At 43.6% G+C, this 17,289-nt stretch overlaps 1 protein-coding gene across 2 annotated transcripts in view; it reads left to right on the top strand.

Moving 5' to 3' along the window:
* The first annotated feature begins 1,862 nt into the window (after positions 1–1,862).
* MYO5A (myosin VA) overlaps positions 1,863–17,289 on the top strand; it is a 223,721-nt gene continuing 208,294 nt past the window's right edge. The window contains exon 1 of one of the 2 annotated variants that reach the window (XM_058427106.1): positions 1,863–2,001. In XM_058427106.1, coding sequence (XP_058283089.1) covers positions 1,975–2,001 — 27 coding nt within the window. In that variant the 5' untranslated portion in view covers positions 1,863–1,974. The remainder of the gene's footprint in view (positions 2,002–17,289) is intronic. The other variant, XM_032174208.2, reaches the window with a different exon arrangement.

Genomic DNA, 17,289 nt, shown 5'->3' with positions numbered 1-17,289 from the left:
TAAGAGGATAATTCCCGTTTCCTTTTTCTCCTCATCACTTGAAAAAAAATAGAAAGCGAAGAAAGCATTCACACCTACAAGAACTCTTCCGGTTTTTTAGTTTTTTTTTTTTTCTCAGTATACTCAGCATTTCTCGACAGTCCTGAGAGACAGGTATTATTTGAAAGTGAGAAAACAGGCGGAGTGGTTACCACCTTGCACACGACATGAAGAAACTGCAAGGCTAGGAGCCAGGCCTACTAAATCTCAATCCAGTGCTCCTTCCGTTCCGCTGGTCGTCACTGCACACGTTCTCTCTTTTTATGTCTGGGTGAAGAAAGGGTGGGTCCCAGAAACATGAAAGCGATTTGGTTTTACAATGGGAAGGAACAGAGACAAATCTGTAGGGCTTTCGACTCTGTAGACATTCCCTCTAGCATTTCTGAGGGGATTGTGGGCGAAGAGGAGAGGGCTGAGTTCCAGGGAGTAAGGACTGGCCCCCTGTTCCTTTCAGTGAATGGTCTTTCTCCAAATACACACGCACACAACACACACAACCGGGGACCTCAGCCATGAGGGTTGTTCGTGATAGAAATGGTCTACCAGATTACCATGACAGGCACTGGGGACCAGTTGTAGTTCAAAGAAACGAGAGATGAGGGCACTACAAAGAGGCAGGCATTAAACAAACCACAAAAAGAATGAAGATTATTCAACCAGAAACGAAAATGAGGGTGGGGAGAAGATAGAGGATGAAGACAGCGCAGGGTTGGGAGTAGAAAGACCGCATTCTTGTGCTGGATGTGCAAGGATCACCGTGAGGAGAGTGAGGGCGGCTTTGCCCTTTCGATGCTGAGTTAAACTGTAATACAGATTTTCCATGTAAGTACTCCGTCATTTTCAGGTGGCAACCGGATAAACTTCAGGTGCCACCATGGAGCCGACAATCACCAGGAGAGAAGAGGACGGGAAGAAGGCTGAGACAGAAGGGTAGCTGCATCTCTGCCAACGTACAGGTCTAGGAAAGAGGCACCTGGGCTGTCCCCTGGGGCTATCTCGTTTCAAAGTCACTTAAGTTTCTGTAGCTTAGAAGCGGCCCCTGCCCTTTGGCATCAGGAGACGGCTTTGCTGCAGACGTCGAGGTGCTCGGAATGACCTTGGTGATCATCCTTAACCTGAGATTCCCGGTCCTGCATTGCCCATCTCCCGGGTCACTGCTGCTGACAAGGCTCTTCTGCAGTTCTGGGTTATTCTACAGTTTTTCAGGACGTTTTCCCCTAAATCCTCTCCCTAGGAATGCTTGGAAGGAAGGGAGGAGCAGCCTGGAGGCTCCCATCGTTTACTTGGACACAGTGACAGCCCCTGCCACGGCTGCCCCACTGCGGGGGCTCCGCAGCAGAGTCCCGGGCTCGCTTCGGGGTGGGGGCGCCCGGGGTGTGCCGCGCCCTCGGGGCCAATGTCCCGGGCGGGTTTCCGGGCCTCGGCAGCGCGGGAGGCGGCGGCGGCGCCGGCTGGCAGGCTGATGATGATGATGATGCTCTGTGCTCGCAGCCGATGGGAGGCAGCGTGAGCCCGAGAGAGCCCAGAGCAGCCGCGGTGGCAGCGCCGGAGCGCAGCCTCCTCCCGCTCCCATAATGCACAGGGCGGCGGCGGTGGTGGTGGCGGCGGCGGCAGCGGAGGCAGCATTGCGGGCCGCCGAGGTGGCTGCGGCGGCGGCGGCGGCGGCGACCCCTAGGACCCCAGGCAGGTGGAGCGCTCGCGGCTGCTCGCGGCGAGCCCGGGAGTGATGGCGAGGCCCCCGCAGGCCGCCAGCGCCTGAGGCGCCCCGCCCCGCCCCGCCTCGCCCCGCCCCGCCCCGCGCTGCCCGCCCCGCCCGGTCCTGCCCTGCCCTGCTCCCTGCCGGCGGCTGCGGGCGCTTCCTAGTTCGCTCGGGCGGCCGCCCAGGCGAGGTGCCGCCTCCGCACAGGCGGGGGGCGTAGGCGCGCGGGGCCCGCCATGGCTGCGTCGGAGCTCTACACAAAGGTAAGGCACTCCGCGGCCGGCGTCGGGGACTGGGGCTGCGCGGCCCTCGCCGCCAGCTGTCAGGCTGGGGAGGGGGCGGGAGCGCCGGGCCCACCCAGGCCACCCCCTTCAGCGCCTCAGAACCCTCGGCCCTGCCCGCCGGTCACCCCCTGCGGCACCTTCCTCTTTCGGGCGAGACGGTTAAGGCGGCGGAGGGAGGCCCGCCTCGGGGGTCTCCCAGGCCCCTGCCGCGCTGCTCGAGCTGGGGGCAGAGCGGGCTTCCGAGTGGAAAGGGGACCCATGTGGATTTAGCAGGGCGGGCGTGCCTCCCCTCCTGCTTGGCTTTGGAAAATTCCCGGCGGGTGGGAGATGCTTGCTCCGGTAGATCGGATGGTTTCTCTCGTGGGGACACGCGCTTAAAATAACGTCCTGTGTTGGTATGCAGTGCCGCTTCTACCGCCAGCTAGCCTTTCTGTGAGGTTATTTTGAATCCTGCAAATGGTGGCCGTATCACCTTTAGCTCCCCAGTTTACCTGCGCTGGGGGTGGCGAGCCCCGGGGAAAGATGCTGCCGGATGAACGCGAGCTGATTCACCGGCTGGGAGGGTCGGTACTCATTTATCGCTGGGAGTTGGCAACCTGCGTGTAATCCCGCAGAGCCTTGTTAGGCTCCATGTCTTCACCATCCTCTGGGGCAAGCCTTTCCCTTCTGGGTTTGCTTTAAGGGAAGTGGCAGTCTTTTCTTAGACTGACATCAATATTCTCAGGGTCTGGCGATCTCTGAATGGCATATTATGGAGAACTGTCACTTGAGTGCTGTGCAGATTTGTGATGACCTTTGTGAATATATGTAATCATGGCATTTTATACTCTACACTCATGTGTAGGTAGATATTTTGCCAGATATTGATTACTTCTACATGGAGTTAATAGAGTTGCCTTTTCACATTAGCTTTTGCAATAGAACTTTTATTTAGGGTCCTGTAATCACTGGAATCATTGTTTCCAAATGTGACTCAAGTCCAGGGCCCAAGTTGCAGTGTGTTTTATAGAGGAAAGAAGACTGGGCATCAAGAGACCTGGATTCAAGCCGGGACTTACTAACTGTGACCTTGGACACGTCACTTAACATCTCTGGTTCGATTTCCTCCTGAGTAAATGCAGTTAATTATACCTGCCTTGCATCCTTTACAAGCTGTTGTGAGAATCAGACTTAATAATAGTTGTGAAAGCTTTTTGTAACCTATGAATTTCTCTGCAAATATGAGATATATGATTAATTTATTCAACCATGAAATGAGCTTACATGAAACATTCTCTGAGACCTCTTTCTTTCTAGTTTTAGATTTAAGGACTGTACAATTGGAACTTCTCTCTCAACCTGGTAATTTCTTTAGACATTGTAGATCTCTAACATATGAATGAATGCAATTAGAAACTCATTTAAAAAAGTAACTTAAACACTTAATATGATGCTTACTATGTGCCAGGTACTGTTTTAAGCATTTTAAAAATATGAACTCATAATCCTCATAAGGAACTTATGAGGTCGATATTAAGAAATATCAAAATCATTTTCACATGAAGAGATAATCAGTCTGTAAACATTCCTTGGTTACCTTGTGTAGCCCCTCCCCTCCACTTCTACATCAAGTTTGTCCAACTCGCAGCCCATGGGCCGCATGCGGGCCCAGGACGGCTTTGAATGTGCCCCAACACAAATTCGTAAACTTTCTTAAAACATGAGTTTTTTGGGTTTTTTTTTTGCATTTGTTTTTTCAATCATCATTTATCATTAGTGTATTTTATGTGTGGCCAAAGATGACAATTCTTCCAGTGTGGCCCAGGGAAGCCAAAAGATTGGACACCCTCCATTCTAGATGGTGAGCAGTCATCTTTGAGTCACCTAATAGTAGGCTGCTTAACTAGAGACTGAGTGGATAATAAATTGTTGTTGGATTTCGAATGCTTTTTTCCCCCCAAGATAATTTGGGAGAAAAAATTGAAAAGATGTTGTGATTTGTAAATGGTAAAGTTTTGGGCTTCTGTCACAGCTTTATCACAGTCTATTTTAAAATTTACCTTCTAACAACCTGAGGAACATAATGGGACCTGGTCTCTACAAGAAATTAAAAAACTAGGCTGGGCATGGTGGCTCATGCCTGTAATCCCAACACGTTGCCAAGGTGGGTGGATCACCTGAGGTCAGGAGTTTGAGACCATCTTGACCAACATGGCAAAACCCTACTAAAAATAGAAAATTAGCCAGGCCTGGTGGCGCATGCCTGTAATCCCAGCTACTCAGGAGGCTGAGGCAGGAGAATCGCTTGAACCTGGAAGGCGGAGGTTGCAGTGAACCAAGATCGCGCATTGCACTCGAGCCTGGGCAACAAGAGCGAAACACTGTCTCAAAAAAAAAAATAAATAAAATAAATAAATAAATAAATAATTAGCTGGGCGTGGTAGTCACGCCTGCGGTCCCAGGTCCCAGCTACTCGAGAGCTGAGGCAGGATGATCAGCTGAGGCAGGAAGATTGCTTGAGCCTGGGAGGTTGAGGCTGCAGTGAGCCATGACTGTGCCACTGCACTCCATCCTGGGCAAAAGAGCAAGACCATGTTTCAAAAAAAAATTCTTTTTAACCTGTTTGTCATTATAAAGGCAGACTGGCTTAGAGATCAAGACTGAAGTTGGGGCTTACGCTGCCTTCTTCTAAATACACTTATGCCTGATTCATAGTCTGGTTACTTGGTTATTTGTTGGCTAATTCTTTTTGTGAATGGGCCTTAGCTTAATGACAAGCAGAAATACTTATCAGGCATCCTGTGTGCCAGGTACTTTGCTTAATGTTTAGAGGATTTAACATTGAACAAGGTATAGTCTTTTCCCTCAACACACTCATAGTTTGCTTCTTACATTCTTGACCCAGTTTGAATCTATAGGGGCATAAATAACCTGCTGTTACCTCAACAGCAGGCAGACAGCTGGTATGATATTTATTAGTAGAAGTTAGGGAATGGGTTGGAACATGGGGAAGGTTGGGCTGATTCCAGAGATAAAAACTACTATTGTAATTACTAGAGGAATAGGAAAATCATTAGAAGTATTATCAGTGGATAAGCACAAGGATCTTCCCCTTGCAGAGGATTATAGGAAGGAAGTTCTAGGATAGATTACAAGGAAAGATGTATTAGTGACATGCCATAATTATGGTATTTAACATTGTGGTTAAATCTGAAAAGTGCTCTTTAAAAAAATGTCATTCAGATCTTAAGGGCAGATTTTGATGTGTGATACAGATCAGTTCCTATTACAGTGAAGGACAAGAGACTGTTCAATTTCTTCTTTTTAGCCAGAACGATAATGGTTTTGTCGCAGCAATTTAACAAGGCTTCCATTTTGTAAATTTTTCCAGCAGTATAAACATTTTAAGGGCAATAGCTAGGTTCTTGGGATACATTTCTGAAAACTAATATTTTGGTTAAAACATGTTTTGTTGATTTTTAAAAATAACAGCTTTATTGAGATACGAGTCTTATACCATATAATTCACCATTTAAAGTGTACTATTCAATGGTTTTTGGTTTATTCACAGAGTAGTATGTTGATTTGTTTGTGGTCAACCTGCCTTGCTCCCAAAAGAATTGAAGGAAACTATGATGTCTCATTGCTTCTGATTTTGAAAATATTTGCTAGTCTTGACTTGCCAGTGGATATTTATATCATACATCACCCATAGGTGCTTTTGGTAATTAGAAGCAATTCTACATTTGTGGAGTAGGGTTTATCAATTAAACCTAGAAGGATTACCAGGAGCATTATAATGAATGGCGTGCTATTCCTCCTGTCATCATGTTCCCAGGCACCATGGATAGCACCATAAATGCTGTAGAATGGTCAAGATTACCTGAAACTGTTTTTTTTTTTTTTTTTTAATTTTTTATTTTTTTTGAGACAGGGTCTCACTGTGTCACCCGGGCTGGAGTGCAGTGAAATGAACATGGCTCACTGTAGCCTTTAACTCCTGGGCTCAAGCTGTCCTCCCACCTCAGCCTCGTGAGTAGCTGGGACCACAGCTATGCACCCAGCTAATTTTTAAATGTCTTCTAGAGATTGTCTCAATATGTTGCCCAGGCTGGTCTTAAACTCCTGGACTCAAGTGATCCTCCTGCTTCCACCTCCCATAGTGTGGGATTACAGGCATGAGCCACCACACCCAGCCTATTTAATTAATCAATTAATTTATTTATTTAGAGTCAGGGTCTCACTCTGTTGTCCAGGCTGGAGTGCAGTGGTGTGAACATGGCTCATTGCAGTATCGACCTCCCAGATGCAAGCCATCCTCCCACCTCACCTTACTGGGTAGCTGAATCTACAGACATGTGCTACCATACCCAGCTAATTTTTGTACTTTTTATAGAGACAGGGTCTTGCTATGTTGCCCAGGCTGATCTCTAACTCCTCAGCTCAAGTGATCCTCCTGCCTCGGCCACCCAAAGTGTTGAGATTACAGACATGAGCCACCATGCCTGGCTTATTTTTAATTTTAAAAAAGTTTTAATTTTTTTGTTTATTTTTGTGTTTTGTTTTGTTTTTACCTGAAGCTGTTTGATTAGGAGGTTCCCATGTGTGCTAAGATGCTGAGTATTGTAACAGTGCAAAGACAATCTAAAATTCCACATTTGCAAACCATGTTAACTTGCCTAGATGAAACAGCTCTTAAGGTCAGTAGATTGTATATGTGTAACTTTCCATTCCCAACATATCCTCTCATATGTACAGGAGCCACATGGCCTAGATTTTTTCTGGGATAGATCCACTTTTATATTCTATGGCACTGTCTCTTCAAACTATTGATCCTGGAAATTCTAATACTTCCATGTCGAGACTGTGTTTCTCAGACTGCTTCCAACATCTTGAAGAGGAACAGAAATCTCATCTCTGATCACGTGCCCTGACTTGGAGTTTGGCAAGGACGTTAGCTGTCCTCAAGTCTCCTGTCATGCCCTTTCCATTTGAATTTCCTCCTGATGTTCCTAGGCCTGGTAACGTTGCTGTTCTCCTAGTTCCTCAGCTTGGAAACCTCCGTATCTTTTTTCTTGTCTTTCACATTTGGCTTCTTCTATATCAATTCTAATTTCAATTGACATCCAGCTGATAGCTCAGATCTGGAACTCCCACTAGTACCCTTTTTTTTTTTTTTTTTTTCGAGACACTCGGCTCACTGCAAGCTCCGCCTCCCGGGTTCACGCCATTCTCCTGCCTCAGCCTCCCGAGTAGCTGGGATTACAGGCGCCCGCCACCACGCCCGGCTAATTTTTTTTTGTATTTTTAGTAGAGACGGGGTTTCACGGTGGTCTCGATCTCCTGACCTCGTGATCCGCCCGCCTCGGCCTCCCAAAGTGCTGGGATTACAAGCGTGAGCCACCGCGCCAGGCCTAGTACTCTTTTTCTCTGTCTTAATGTCCCAAACATGTTTCTGTCTTATTATGGTTACTGTATTTGTGTATATGTTTACCACTCCCAAGATACTCTGAGCCCCCTGAGATGCTGTTTTGTTTACCTCCTTAGAGCCTAGCACAGTGTCTTCCACAGAGTAGCTGCTCATTGAATATTTGTTGAATGAATACTTAAGCAGGGGAGGGATGGAATGAAAATAACGGTTTGGCATGATCAGTCCACTTGTAGGGACGAAGCAGGATAGAAAGATGTGGTTACACAGGTAAACACATTTTCAGGCATGTGAAACAGGATGAGTAATAGAACCGGGAACCAGGAAGACCAGGAAACTTTCAGGAAACAAAATGTGAAGTGGTGAAGGTCTGGTGGACTGAGGCAGGGGCAGAAGGTGTGGGAAAGAAGAGGACAAATCTGAGAGACAGGTCTCTCCCAGATGGATTACATATAGGATGGGAAGGAGCAGGAGTAGGATGAAATAATGCCAGTAGCTCCAGGCTTGGAAACTGAAAGTTAATTCCTGTTTCATCACAAATTTTGACTGCCTCTGTGGAACTTGAATGCTACTAAGAAATACTTCTTTACACAGCTTGACAAAGCGAAATGCCCATTATTTCCTCTTGAAATGTGTTACTGTTTCTTGAAGTGTGAAAGTTTCGTGTATTGTCCAGAAAAGATTACAGAGAGATTCTGATTCTAATAAGAATTGCTGCTGCCACATATTTTAAATCTTCCTGGTACTTTTGGCTTTTTTTTTTTTTTTTTTTTAATAATGAAAGAGAACTGGAGGAAGGTTTATGAATAGGCTTCCAGGGATTTAACTATAACCTCAGGGGAGGCGTGACAGGGAATGCTAACTCTTGTATGGGAGAATGTGGGAGAGGAGAGATGATCCGTCTTACTTCTTACCTCAGAAGGTAATTTAGTTTCTCTGTTTTTCATTTTTTGATAAATTTCGCCTCCATTGGGAGAATTCAGGAGTATGTGGTCCACTAGAGGATAGACTTGGATGTATTTGTCTCCACTTGAGGCAATTCACAGTGAAGTATGAGGTACTGTTGGAAATATAAACTTCTGATCTATGGAGTAATGTCTGGCTATCGGCAAAATATTATGCGAGCAATTCCGCTTCCACCTCACCTGAAGGCATGTGCTCCATCCTACAGTGGTCTTCCTAGACTTATTCTATTTGTCTTCCTGGGGAGTTTGTCCTTTTCTCTCCAGCACCACCCCACTCCCAATCTTTCATCAACTTTATTGAGTATAATATACTTGAAAAGTCCCTCATTTTAAGTGTACAGTTTGATGAGTTTTGACACATATATTCTGTCATGTAACCGCCACCACAAACAAGATGCAGAACATTTCCATCACCCCAAAAGTTCCCTTGTGCTTTGTCTCTTATCTTCCCCAACATCTTCAAGGAGTTTACTGGAGTTATGCTTGCTCATTAGGGCAGAAGGAAGTTTTTTCTTTTTGGTTTTTCCAAAATGAATGCTATGGTTCCACCTTAGCCCAACCAATAGAGATACTTATTACAAAGGCCTGGCATTGGAGATCATGGCTGTGGAGTTTCATTTTCAGTGGGAGGTGGAAGTGGATGTAAAAGGAGTTTAGATGGTTTTTGTTTAATCTTTCCTTCACACACTGACCACTTTGCCTTTATTAATGATGTCTGCCTTTGATGCCTTCTGAAATGCCCTTTAACAGTTCCTCTTCCCCATCTGTCTTGGTTGTAACATCAGTCTGAGTTTGTGCTGATACAATCTAAACTTTGCAGAAACTTACCCCTGGCTCTTCATGCCTCAGGCATTCTCCATTTCTCTTCTAAGCCCTCCTCACTTGGAATTCTTTTTAACTAGCAGACATTAGCATTAAATATCTCCTTGTACAGCAAAGGCTTTTTGCCAATTGTAGAACTTAGGGATGATGTAATTATTTTTTGATTTCAAAATAATGGTTCTAAACTTGATTGAAATCAAGGGAGAAGTGCATTGTGCATAATGTACTAAGTGTTCATGAGGACCATGTATCTACCTCCTGTGGCCTAATGTACTACTGTGGCCAAAAATGTGGGCAAGATGCTGGACTAGAGGGAAACTGGATACACAAAAAAGATAGGTTTTGTCCATCTTTTGTCACATATACAAAAACATATAGTCCTGGCCAGGAATCCTGCATGTGTGGTTGGGATTTCTACTTCTTGACAAATATACATGAAACTAGAGAAATTTCAGAATAGGAGAAGTAAAATGATCAGGGCAGTGAAGAGGCGTAGACAGATTAAAAATGTAGAACTCTCTAGTTTAGAAAGATGAAGGTGAGCTGGGAATACAGTAGAGTTTTTTTTTTTTTTTTGAGACGGAGTCTTGCTCTGTCACCCAGGCTGGAGTGCAGTGGCGTGATCTCAGCTCACTGCAACCTCCGCCTCCTGTGTTCAATCGATTCTTCTGCCTCAGCCTCCCGAGTAGCTGAGACTACAGGTGTGTGCCACCACCCCTGGCTAATTTTTGTATTTTTAGTAGCGATGGGGTTTCACAATACTGGCCATGCTGGTCTCGAACTCCTGACCATGTGATCCGCCTGCCTTGGCCTCCCAAAGTGCTGAGATTACTGGCGTGAGCCACTGTGCCCAGCCCTATAGTAGACTATTTGACATCCAGAATAGTGGAAGTTTGTAACATCAAATCTCAGTTTAGTAGGGATATGTTTTAGATCTTGAAACAAATCAATATATGCCATTTTAAATGAATTTCTACTTTAAACATTTACATTTTACGTTTCTGAAAGTCATTACCTCAAGTTATGGTATTAGCTGAGATACAGGATGTAAATAGAGAGGGCCTGGGTAATTTATGGATGAGAGGTTTGGCACATTGACTTACCAAACCTCTCTTTAACAGTGTTAGTTTACCAGCCACAGCTGCTTTAGTTGGAAGAAACAGAAACCCAAACTGAAAGCCAAAGAGGAGTTTATTTGCTCATGTGACTTAAAAATCTAGGCATGGCTGGAATCAAGGCTCAGACTTGGTCATTGGGGCTCTCTTCACTGACTCTCATATGCTGTCTGACATTGGTTTCATCCTCAGGACAGCTTTTTTTAGGGGTGAAAAGATGGTCAGTGGCACCTGCAGATCACATGATCTTACAGCACTGGGCCTGGAGGAAGAGAGCCTGATAGAGGAATTCTGGTCATGTGCCTTCTCCTTTCATTGTGGCCTCTAGGCAGTAGGTGAGGAGCACCATGAGTGGTCAAGTCTGTGCTCAGCCCAGAGGTCAGGGGGAGGACAGGGCACTGTGATTGATAGTCCCACTCCAACCTCATGAGATGCCTGTGAGCTGTTCGCCATTGGAAGGAAAAGTGCTAGGTAGTCAAAATAAACAACTACCCTCAGTCCATGTATGCTATGAATAGGTCACTGGAAATGATAGTCATTGAATTCTGCCCCTCCTTTTCTGATCTTTGAGCAGAAGAATGGGAAATTTTGCTTGACCAGGGGACATTAGGTATCTCCCCTAGGGAATCATTTTGGATTGAAAAATAAAAGCCAGGCCAGGTGCGGTGGCTCATGCCTGTAATCTCAGCACTTTGGGAGGCCAAGGCAGGCGGATCATTAGGTCAGGAGCTTGAGACCAGCCTGGCTAACATGGTGAAACCCTGTCTCTACTAAAAATACAAAAATTAGCCGGGCGTGGTGGCGTGTGCCTGTAATCCCGGCTACTCAGGAGGCTGAGGCAGGAGAATTGCTTGAACCCGGGAAGCAGAGGTTGCAGTGAGTTGAGATCGTGCCGGTGCACTCCAGCCTGGGTGACAAAGCAAGACTCGGTCTCAAAAAAAAAAAAAAAAAAGCCATGGAGCGTCTGTGCAAGCAAATGTTACTGATAGCATGTTAGAAATCGAAATTTTGAAAATTACTTTTATTCAGTCTTCTATTTTGATTTTTCATGTATTATTATTAATTTTTTTTTTTTTAGACAACGTCTCGTTCTGTTGCCCACACTAGAGTGCAGTAGTGCAAGCATAGCTCACTGCAGCCTCAAACTCCTGCGCCCAAGCAGCCCTCCCAGCTCAGCCTCCTGAGTAACCGGGACTGTAGGCACATGCCACCATGCCTGGCTAATTTTTAAATTTTTGTAGAGACAGAGTCTCACTTTGTTTCTCAGACTAGTCTCAAACTCCTGGCTTCAAGCAATCTCCCACTTAATTATCCCAAAAGTGCTGAGATGATAGGCGGGAGCTACCATGCCCGGCCATTATTCAGTCTTAATTTGGGGGCTATGAACCCTATGTCACCTTTCTTACTGATTTCTTTCTACCGTATTTCCTCAGCATTTTATTTCCCCTTATTTTCTTCACATCCTTGCATGCATACATTATTCTCTTCCCCCATTTTCATCCAGAGATAAGTTGCACAATTTCTTTTTGTCTGTCCGTTATCCCTTGTTCATGTCTAGTGGTAGTCTGTCTTCTGTTCTCTTCCTTCCACCTGTTCATCCTCTTTATCCCCCTACTATTTAATTTTATCTACCCACTCCTTATGCCCTGTTATGATTTGTTATGACGAAGTATATATACATCCCACACCTATAAGGGAATAAAATAAGTTACTAAAGAGTGAATCTTTTTTTCATAACTTAGATTGAGCAGGGAACTTCATTTTTGCTTTTGCTTTATTACCACTCCCTGATCTGATATCACAAAGGAAGTCATTTTTTATGAGTTTGCATAAATCATTTTCTGTGTGTGTGAGTGTGTGTGTGTGTTTCAAACAAACGCTTTTGTGTTAGACTAGTTTTAGACTAGTTAGACTAGACTAGTTCAACCTTAGTTTTTTAGCTTACCATACTGGTCTACATTACAGTAAGATGACTAGATATTCCTTTAAAGATAAATTCTCACCTTAAAACATTTTTCTGCTAGTACTTAAACAACTTTTACACAGGGTTGGTCTCTCAATGCTTAAGCTCAGAAAAAAATCTTCTAGTTTGGTAAGCAGCATGGTTGGGTTGGGAGCAGAATTTTTCTGGAGACGCTGTCTGTAAAACTGGGAAATGTATATCTTAATAATAAGGAATTTTGGTCCACAACCTAGATTGCATTTTCATAAAGTCAGAATGTGTATTTCTTATTTTAGAAATGAAAAAGTTAAGCCCCTTAGAGTTACTATTGCATTTTAACCCACTCTTACTGTTTATACTAATTTTTTTCATCGTTGACCAAAATTTCTCAACCTCTGCACCACTGATAGTAGGCTGGATAATTCTTTTTTTTTTTTTTTTTTTGTGGGAGGGGTGGCTCTCCTGTGTATTGTTGTATGTTTAGCCAAATCTCTGACTTCTATCTAGGAGACCCAGTAGCACCCTCCATCCCTAGTTGTGACAACCAATATTGCCTACAGACATTGCTAGATCTCTCTTGGGATGGTGGGGATGGGGGAGAATCACACACACTCTTGAAACCACTAAACTAGATGATAAGCCTTCAACTAGGGTAAGAACAAGTAGGAAGAAGTTAATTGGGAAATTAGGATTAATTGGGAAAACTTTTTTTAAAAGTTGATTTATAAGCATTTTTTTTCTGCTTGTGATGCCTTGTAGCTAATCTGGATTATTTGAATAACACAGAACAGATAAAGGAAGAAAGTTAAAATAAACTAATTATACCACCTAGAAATAATCATTGTCAACTACTGATTTACTTTGTTAAGTCTTTTGTCTATATTCACAAATGGTAATGATTTTTAAAATGATTTTTAAACTTATTATGTATTGTGATAATTTATATCAATAAATATTCGTTGAAAAAATATATCTGTATATATATTTTTTGAGACGGAGTTTCGCTCTTGTTGCCCAGGCTGGAGCACATTGGCGCGATCTCGGCTCACTGCAACCTCTGCCTCCCAGGTCCAAGTAATACTTCTGCCTCAGCCTCTGGAGTAGCTAGGATTACAGGCGCATGGAGTAGCTGGGATTACAAGCGCCTGCCACCACGCCTAGTTAATTTTTTGTATTTTTAGTAGAGACGGGGTTTCACCATGTTGGCTAGGCTGGTCTTGAACTCCTGACCTCAGGTGATCTGTCCACCTCAGATTCCCAAAGTGCTGGGATTATGGGTGTGAGCCACCGCCCCCAGCCCACTGAAAATATTTTTAATGGCAGCATAATATTCAGTCATCTGGGTATACCAAAATGTATTTACTGCTGGGCATTTTTCACTAATGGAAGTGATATGCTACGGTGAGCATCTTTGTTCATAAGTCTGCTTAGTCAGTTTTAGTTAATTTTAGAATTCAAGTCTCCCTAGCAAGAATTAGCATTTGTATTTATGCAGGATAGGGCATTCACATTCACTTCATTTTAAAAATAGCATCTTTATGTGCATTGCCTGAGGGATAGGGTGACCAGATGTCCCACTTCTAGAAGATGCTTTCTGCTTTTTAATACCTTTATTCTGTTTTGAGAAATTTTCTTAGACTAGAAACATATAAGTTCGTTTCAAAAATTTAACCTTTTAAAAATTGAAACTGCTTCTTTTTCTGACCATTGTCGTTATTGTTGCTTTTATTCACTCTGTTTCTTGATCTTGGATGAATCTGTGCCAGAGAGAATAGTTGAACTAGAAAGAATTTTGAAAAGAGAAAAAACATGAAGCTTCTAAATTACTGTACATGATATAATTTTAGTTTGAAAATTACCTGATAATATGTTATCAGGACGTTGTAGACATGTCCTCCTAATTAGAACAAATTAACAGTGTCTGGAGGAGGCCATGCATTTGCTTTCGGGGACAGTTGAGAACCCGAGAGTCCTTCAGCATCAACTACCTGCTTTGTAAAACAATTAGAACGGAGCAAAATATGCCCAATGCTAAAGGAGCGCCATAGAATGGAATCTTTATAGCAGTCAGAAGGTGTTTTGGGATTAGTGAGGCCTTCAGGTCATCGCTGTGTGTAGCAGCCCTTCCGAAGGACTAGGATCATGGCAGGAGCCACAGACCCGGGAGCCTTAGACATTAAAGGCATAGGAAACTGAGTTGAAGCCTTAGCAGCCTTGGAAGTTTCTTTGCTTTTCTTCCTCTACTAAAACCTTGATTTTTTTTAACCTTATATAGTTGTTACTTGTTTTCTTCTAAAGACTGTGGCTCAGTCAAATGTGTGCTTCCATGGCAGTAAATTATCAAATAATAGTGATTAACATTTACTGAGGCTTTACTGTAGGCCAGATACTATTCTGAGGGCTTTGTTGCAACTGTTTCCTTCCTTGCCTTCCACCTCTCCCACGGTCCTGAGAGCGAGGCAGTACATCACAGAAGTCAAAGGCATGGAATCCACACCTAGATACTGGATCTTGGTTTGAATCCTGGTTTTGCTATTCACTTTCTCTGTGTCCTTAAGCAAGCCACTTAACCTCTTTATGCTTCAATTTCCTTATCTTTATAATGGTGATAATAAAACCTACCTTATGTGGTTTTAATGATGACTGACTTATAATATATTAAGAAATGCTTAGAATAGTGACCGGTATTTAGTAAATTCTTACAAGTATTAGTTATTGCTGTTGTTGCTGTTATAGCTGTCATTCTCCTTTCTCTCTGTCTGCTTTCTCGTCTTCATAAGCTCACTTATCTCCTGTTGCACCTTAGATATTGACGTTCCTGGGCTCTGTCCTTGACCTACACTCCCTCCCACTGTGGCCTGATCCATTCCTGAAGAGTCAGATGCCAGCCCTGTGCTGATGACTTCCAAACCTGTTTCCAGTCTACTTGCTCTCCCTACAAACCTAGATCCCTGCAGACAACTGCCTTATGGACATCTTCACAAGCACCCCAAACCCAACATATTCAAAATCGATTGTCATCTCCTCCCTCCTCCTTCATACTACTCTACCTGATTTAATTTCTCTGTGTCTTAGTTTCTTCATCTGTATGATGGGATAATACTTACTTCATAGGGTTGTTATGAAGATTAAATGAGATAGTACATGGGAAGCACTTAGTATAATGCCTGGCACATATTTAAGAAATGTTAGCTACTGTAATTGTTGTTGTTATTTCTTTTTCCTGTCTGGTGAATGACATCAGTATCCCTCCAGGAACCCAAACACAAAACTTAGAAATCATCTTGAGTTACTTTCCCCCACACCCCTGCACCCCACCTAATCAGTTATTATTTCCTAGTACTGTTACTGCTCTATTTGGGGCCCTTATCTTTTCTTTCTTTCTTTCTTTCTTCCTTTCTTTTTTTTTTTTTTACTTGAGACAGGGTCTTGCTCTGTTGCTCAGGCTGGAGTGCAGTGACGTGATCATAGCTCACTGCAGTCTTGACCTTGTGAGCTAAGTAATCCTTCTGCCTCAGCCCCCCAAGTAGCTGGCACTATAGTAGCTGCATGCCACCACACCCAGCTAATTTTCTGTTTTTTGGAGACAGGGTCTCACTATGTTGCCCAGGCTGGTCTTGAACTCCTGGGCTCAAGTGATCTTCCCACCCTGGCCTCCCAAAGTGCTGAGATTAGAGGCGTGAGCCACCATGCTCAGCTTGGTCCCTTATTCTTTCTTGGTTCCTGAAACAGCTTCCTAAGCAATCTTTGGTCTTACTTTCTATAATCTGTTTTTTCATTCTGTTGCTAGTGAGATCTTTGTAATGCACATATCTGATCATGCCACTGCCTGGCTTGAAATTCCTTGATGATTCCCCATAGGATTTTGTCCTGAGAATAAATTTGTTAGTGTAATGCTTCCTGAACTTTGGTGTCCATCTGAATTACTAGGAATCTTGTTAAAGGGAAGATTCTGACTCAGTAGGTCTGTGACGGGGCCTGAGACTGCATTTCTAACAACTCCCAGGTGATGCCTGTGTTGCTGAATTGAGAACCACACCTTCAGCAGTGAGGCTGTAATACACAGGCTCTTCATGACCTGCCTTCGCCCTGGGCTTGCCTCATCTCTCATGTTTCCCTCCTGGCATTCAGTCTTCACTTTAAGTGAGGAGCTTGCCAACTTTGCCTTCTTCTGATTTCCAGCATTCCCCTTCCTGGCTTACTTTTCATTCATGAATTAGTTCTTCTGGACCCCAGTGTGGCTCAGATGTTCCTTCTGTGTGTTCATATTGCCCATTCAGTTTACTTCTGTCCTAACCCTTTACTGCACTGCATTGCAGTTGTCTGTCTCCCCTTTGCTTCTCTGAGCCCCTTAAAGACAGGGAAAATATCTCATTTGTTTCATTTTAATGACAACTTTTTTGAGCTGTAATTTATATACCATACAATTCGTTGTATAAAGTGTATAATTCAATGGTTCACATTTATTTTTTGACTCAGTATCTAGACCAGTGTTTGGTATGTAGTAGGTACCAAGTTAGTGATTGAACATATGAATGAGTGGAATTACAATAAATTATCATTGGAAAGTTTTTTCCAAATCTTCTTTGTATTTTTTGGATTTAACAAATCAAATCATTCAAATAATCTCATTTATTTATCAGTAACTCTTCATGTGCTTTCTCTCTTCTACTACTCCCTCTTTTTGGCACCTGGGAAGGGAACCACTTTATTCTTCTCTTGGCCAGTTTTAACATGGCATTATAGATGACTTTCCTTAGTCTCTTGGCCAGTTTTAACATGTCATTATAGATGACTTTCCTTAGTCTCTTGGCCAGTTTTAACATGTCATTATAGATGAATTTCTTTAGTCTCCAGTGCTTCCAGTTCTCTTTTTCAACCCATGCTATGAGGAGCAGTACTGACCCATATCAGAGATATCAACATGCTCCTCTCTAGCTCAACACCCCTGAGTGGTACCCAATCACTTACTTCCCCAGCCTAGTTATTGGCTATAGAATTAACTTATTCTTGGCC

The sequence above is a fragment of the Hylobates moloch genome, unplaced genomic scaffold, assembly GCF_009828535.3.
Source record: "Hylobates moloch isolate HMO894 unplaced genomic scaffold, HMol_V3 SCAFFOLD_14, whole genome shotgun sequence".
NCBI lineage: Eukaryota > Metazoa > Chordata > Mammalia > Primates > Hylobatidae > Hylobates > Hylobates moloch.
The sequence above is the reverse complement of the archived record's forward strand: the minus strand, read 5'-3'. Positions and strand labels throughout refer to the sequence as shown.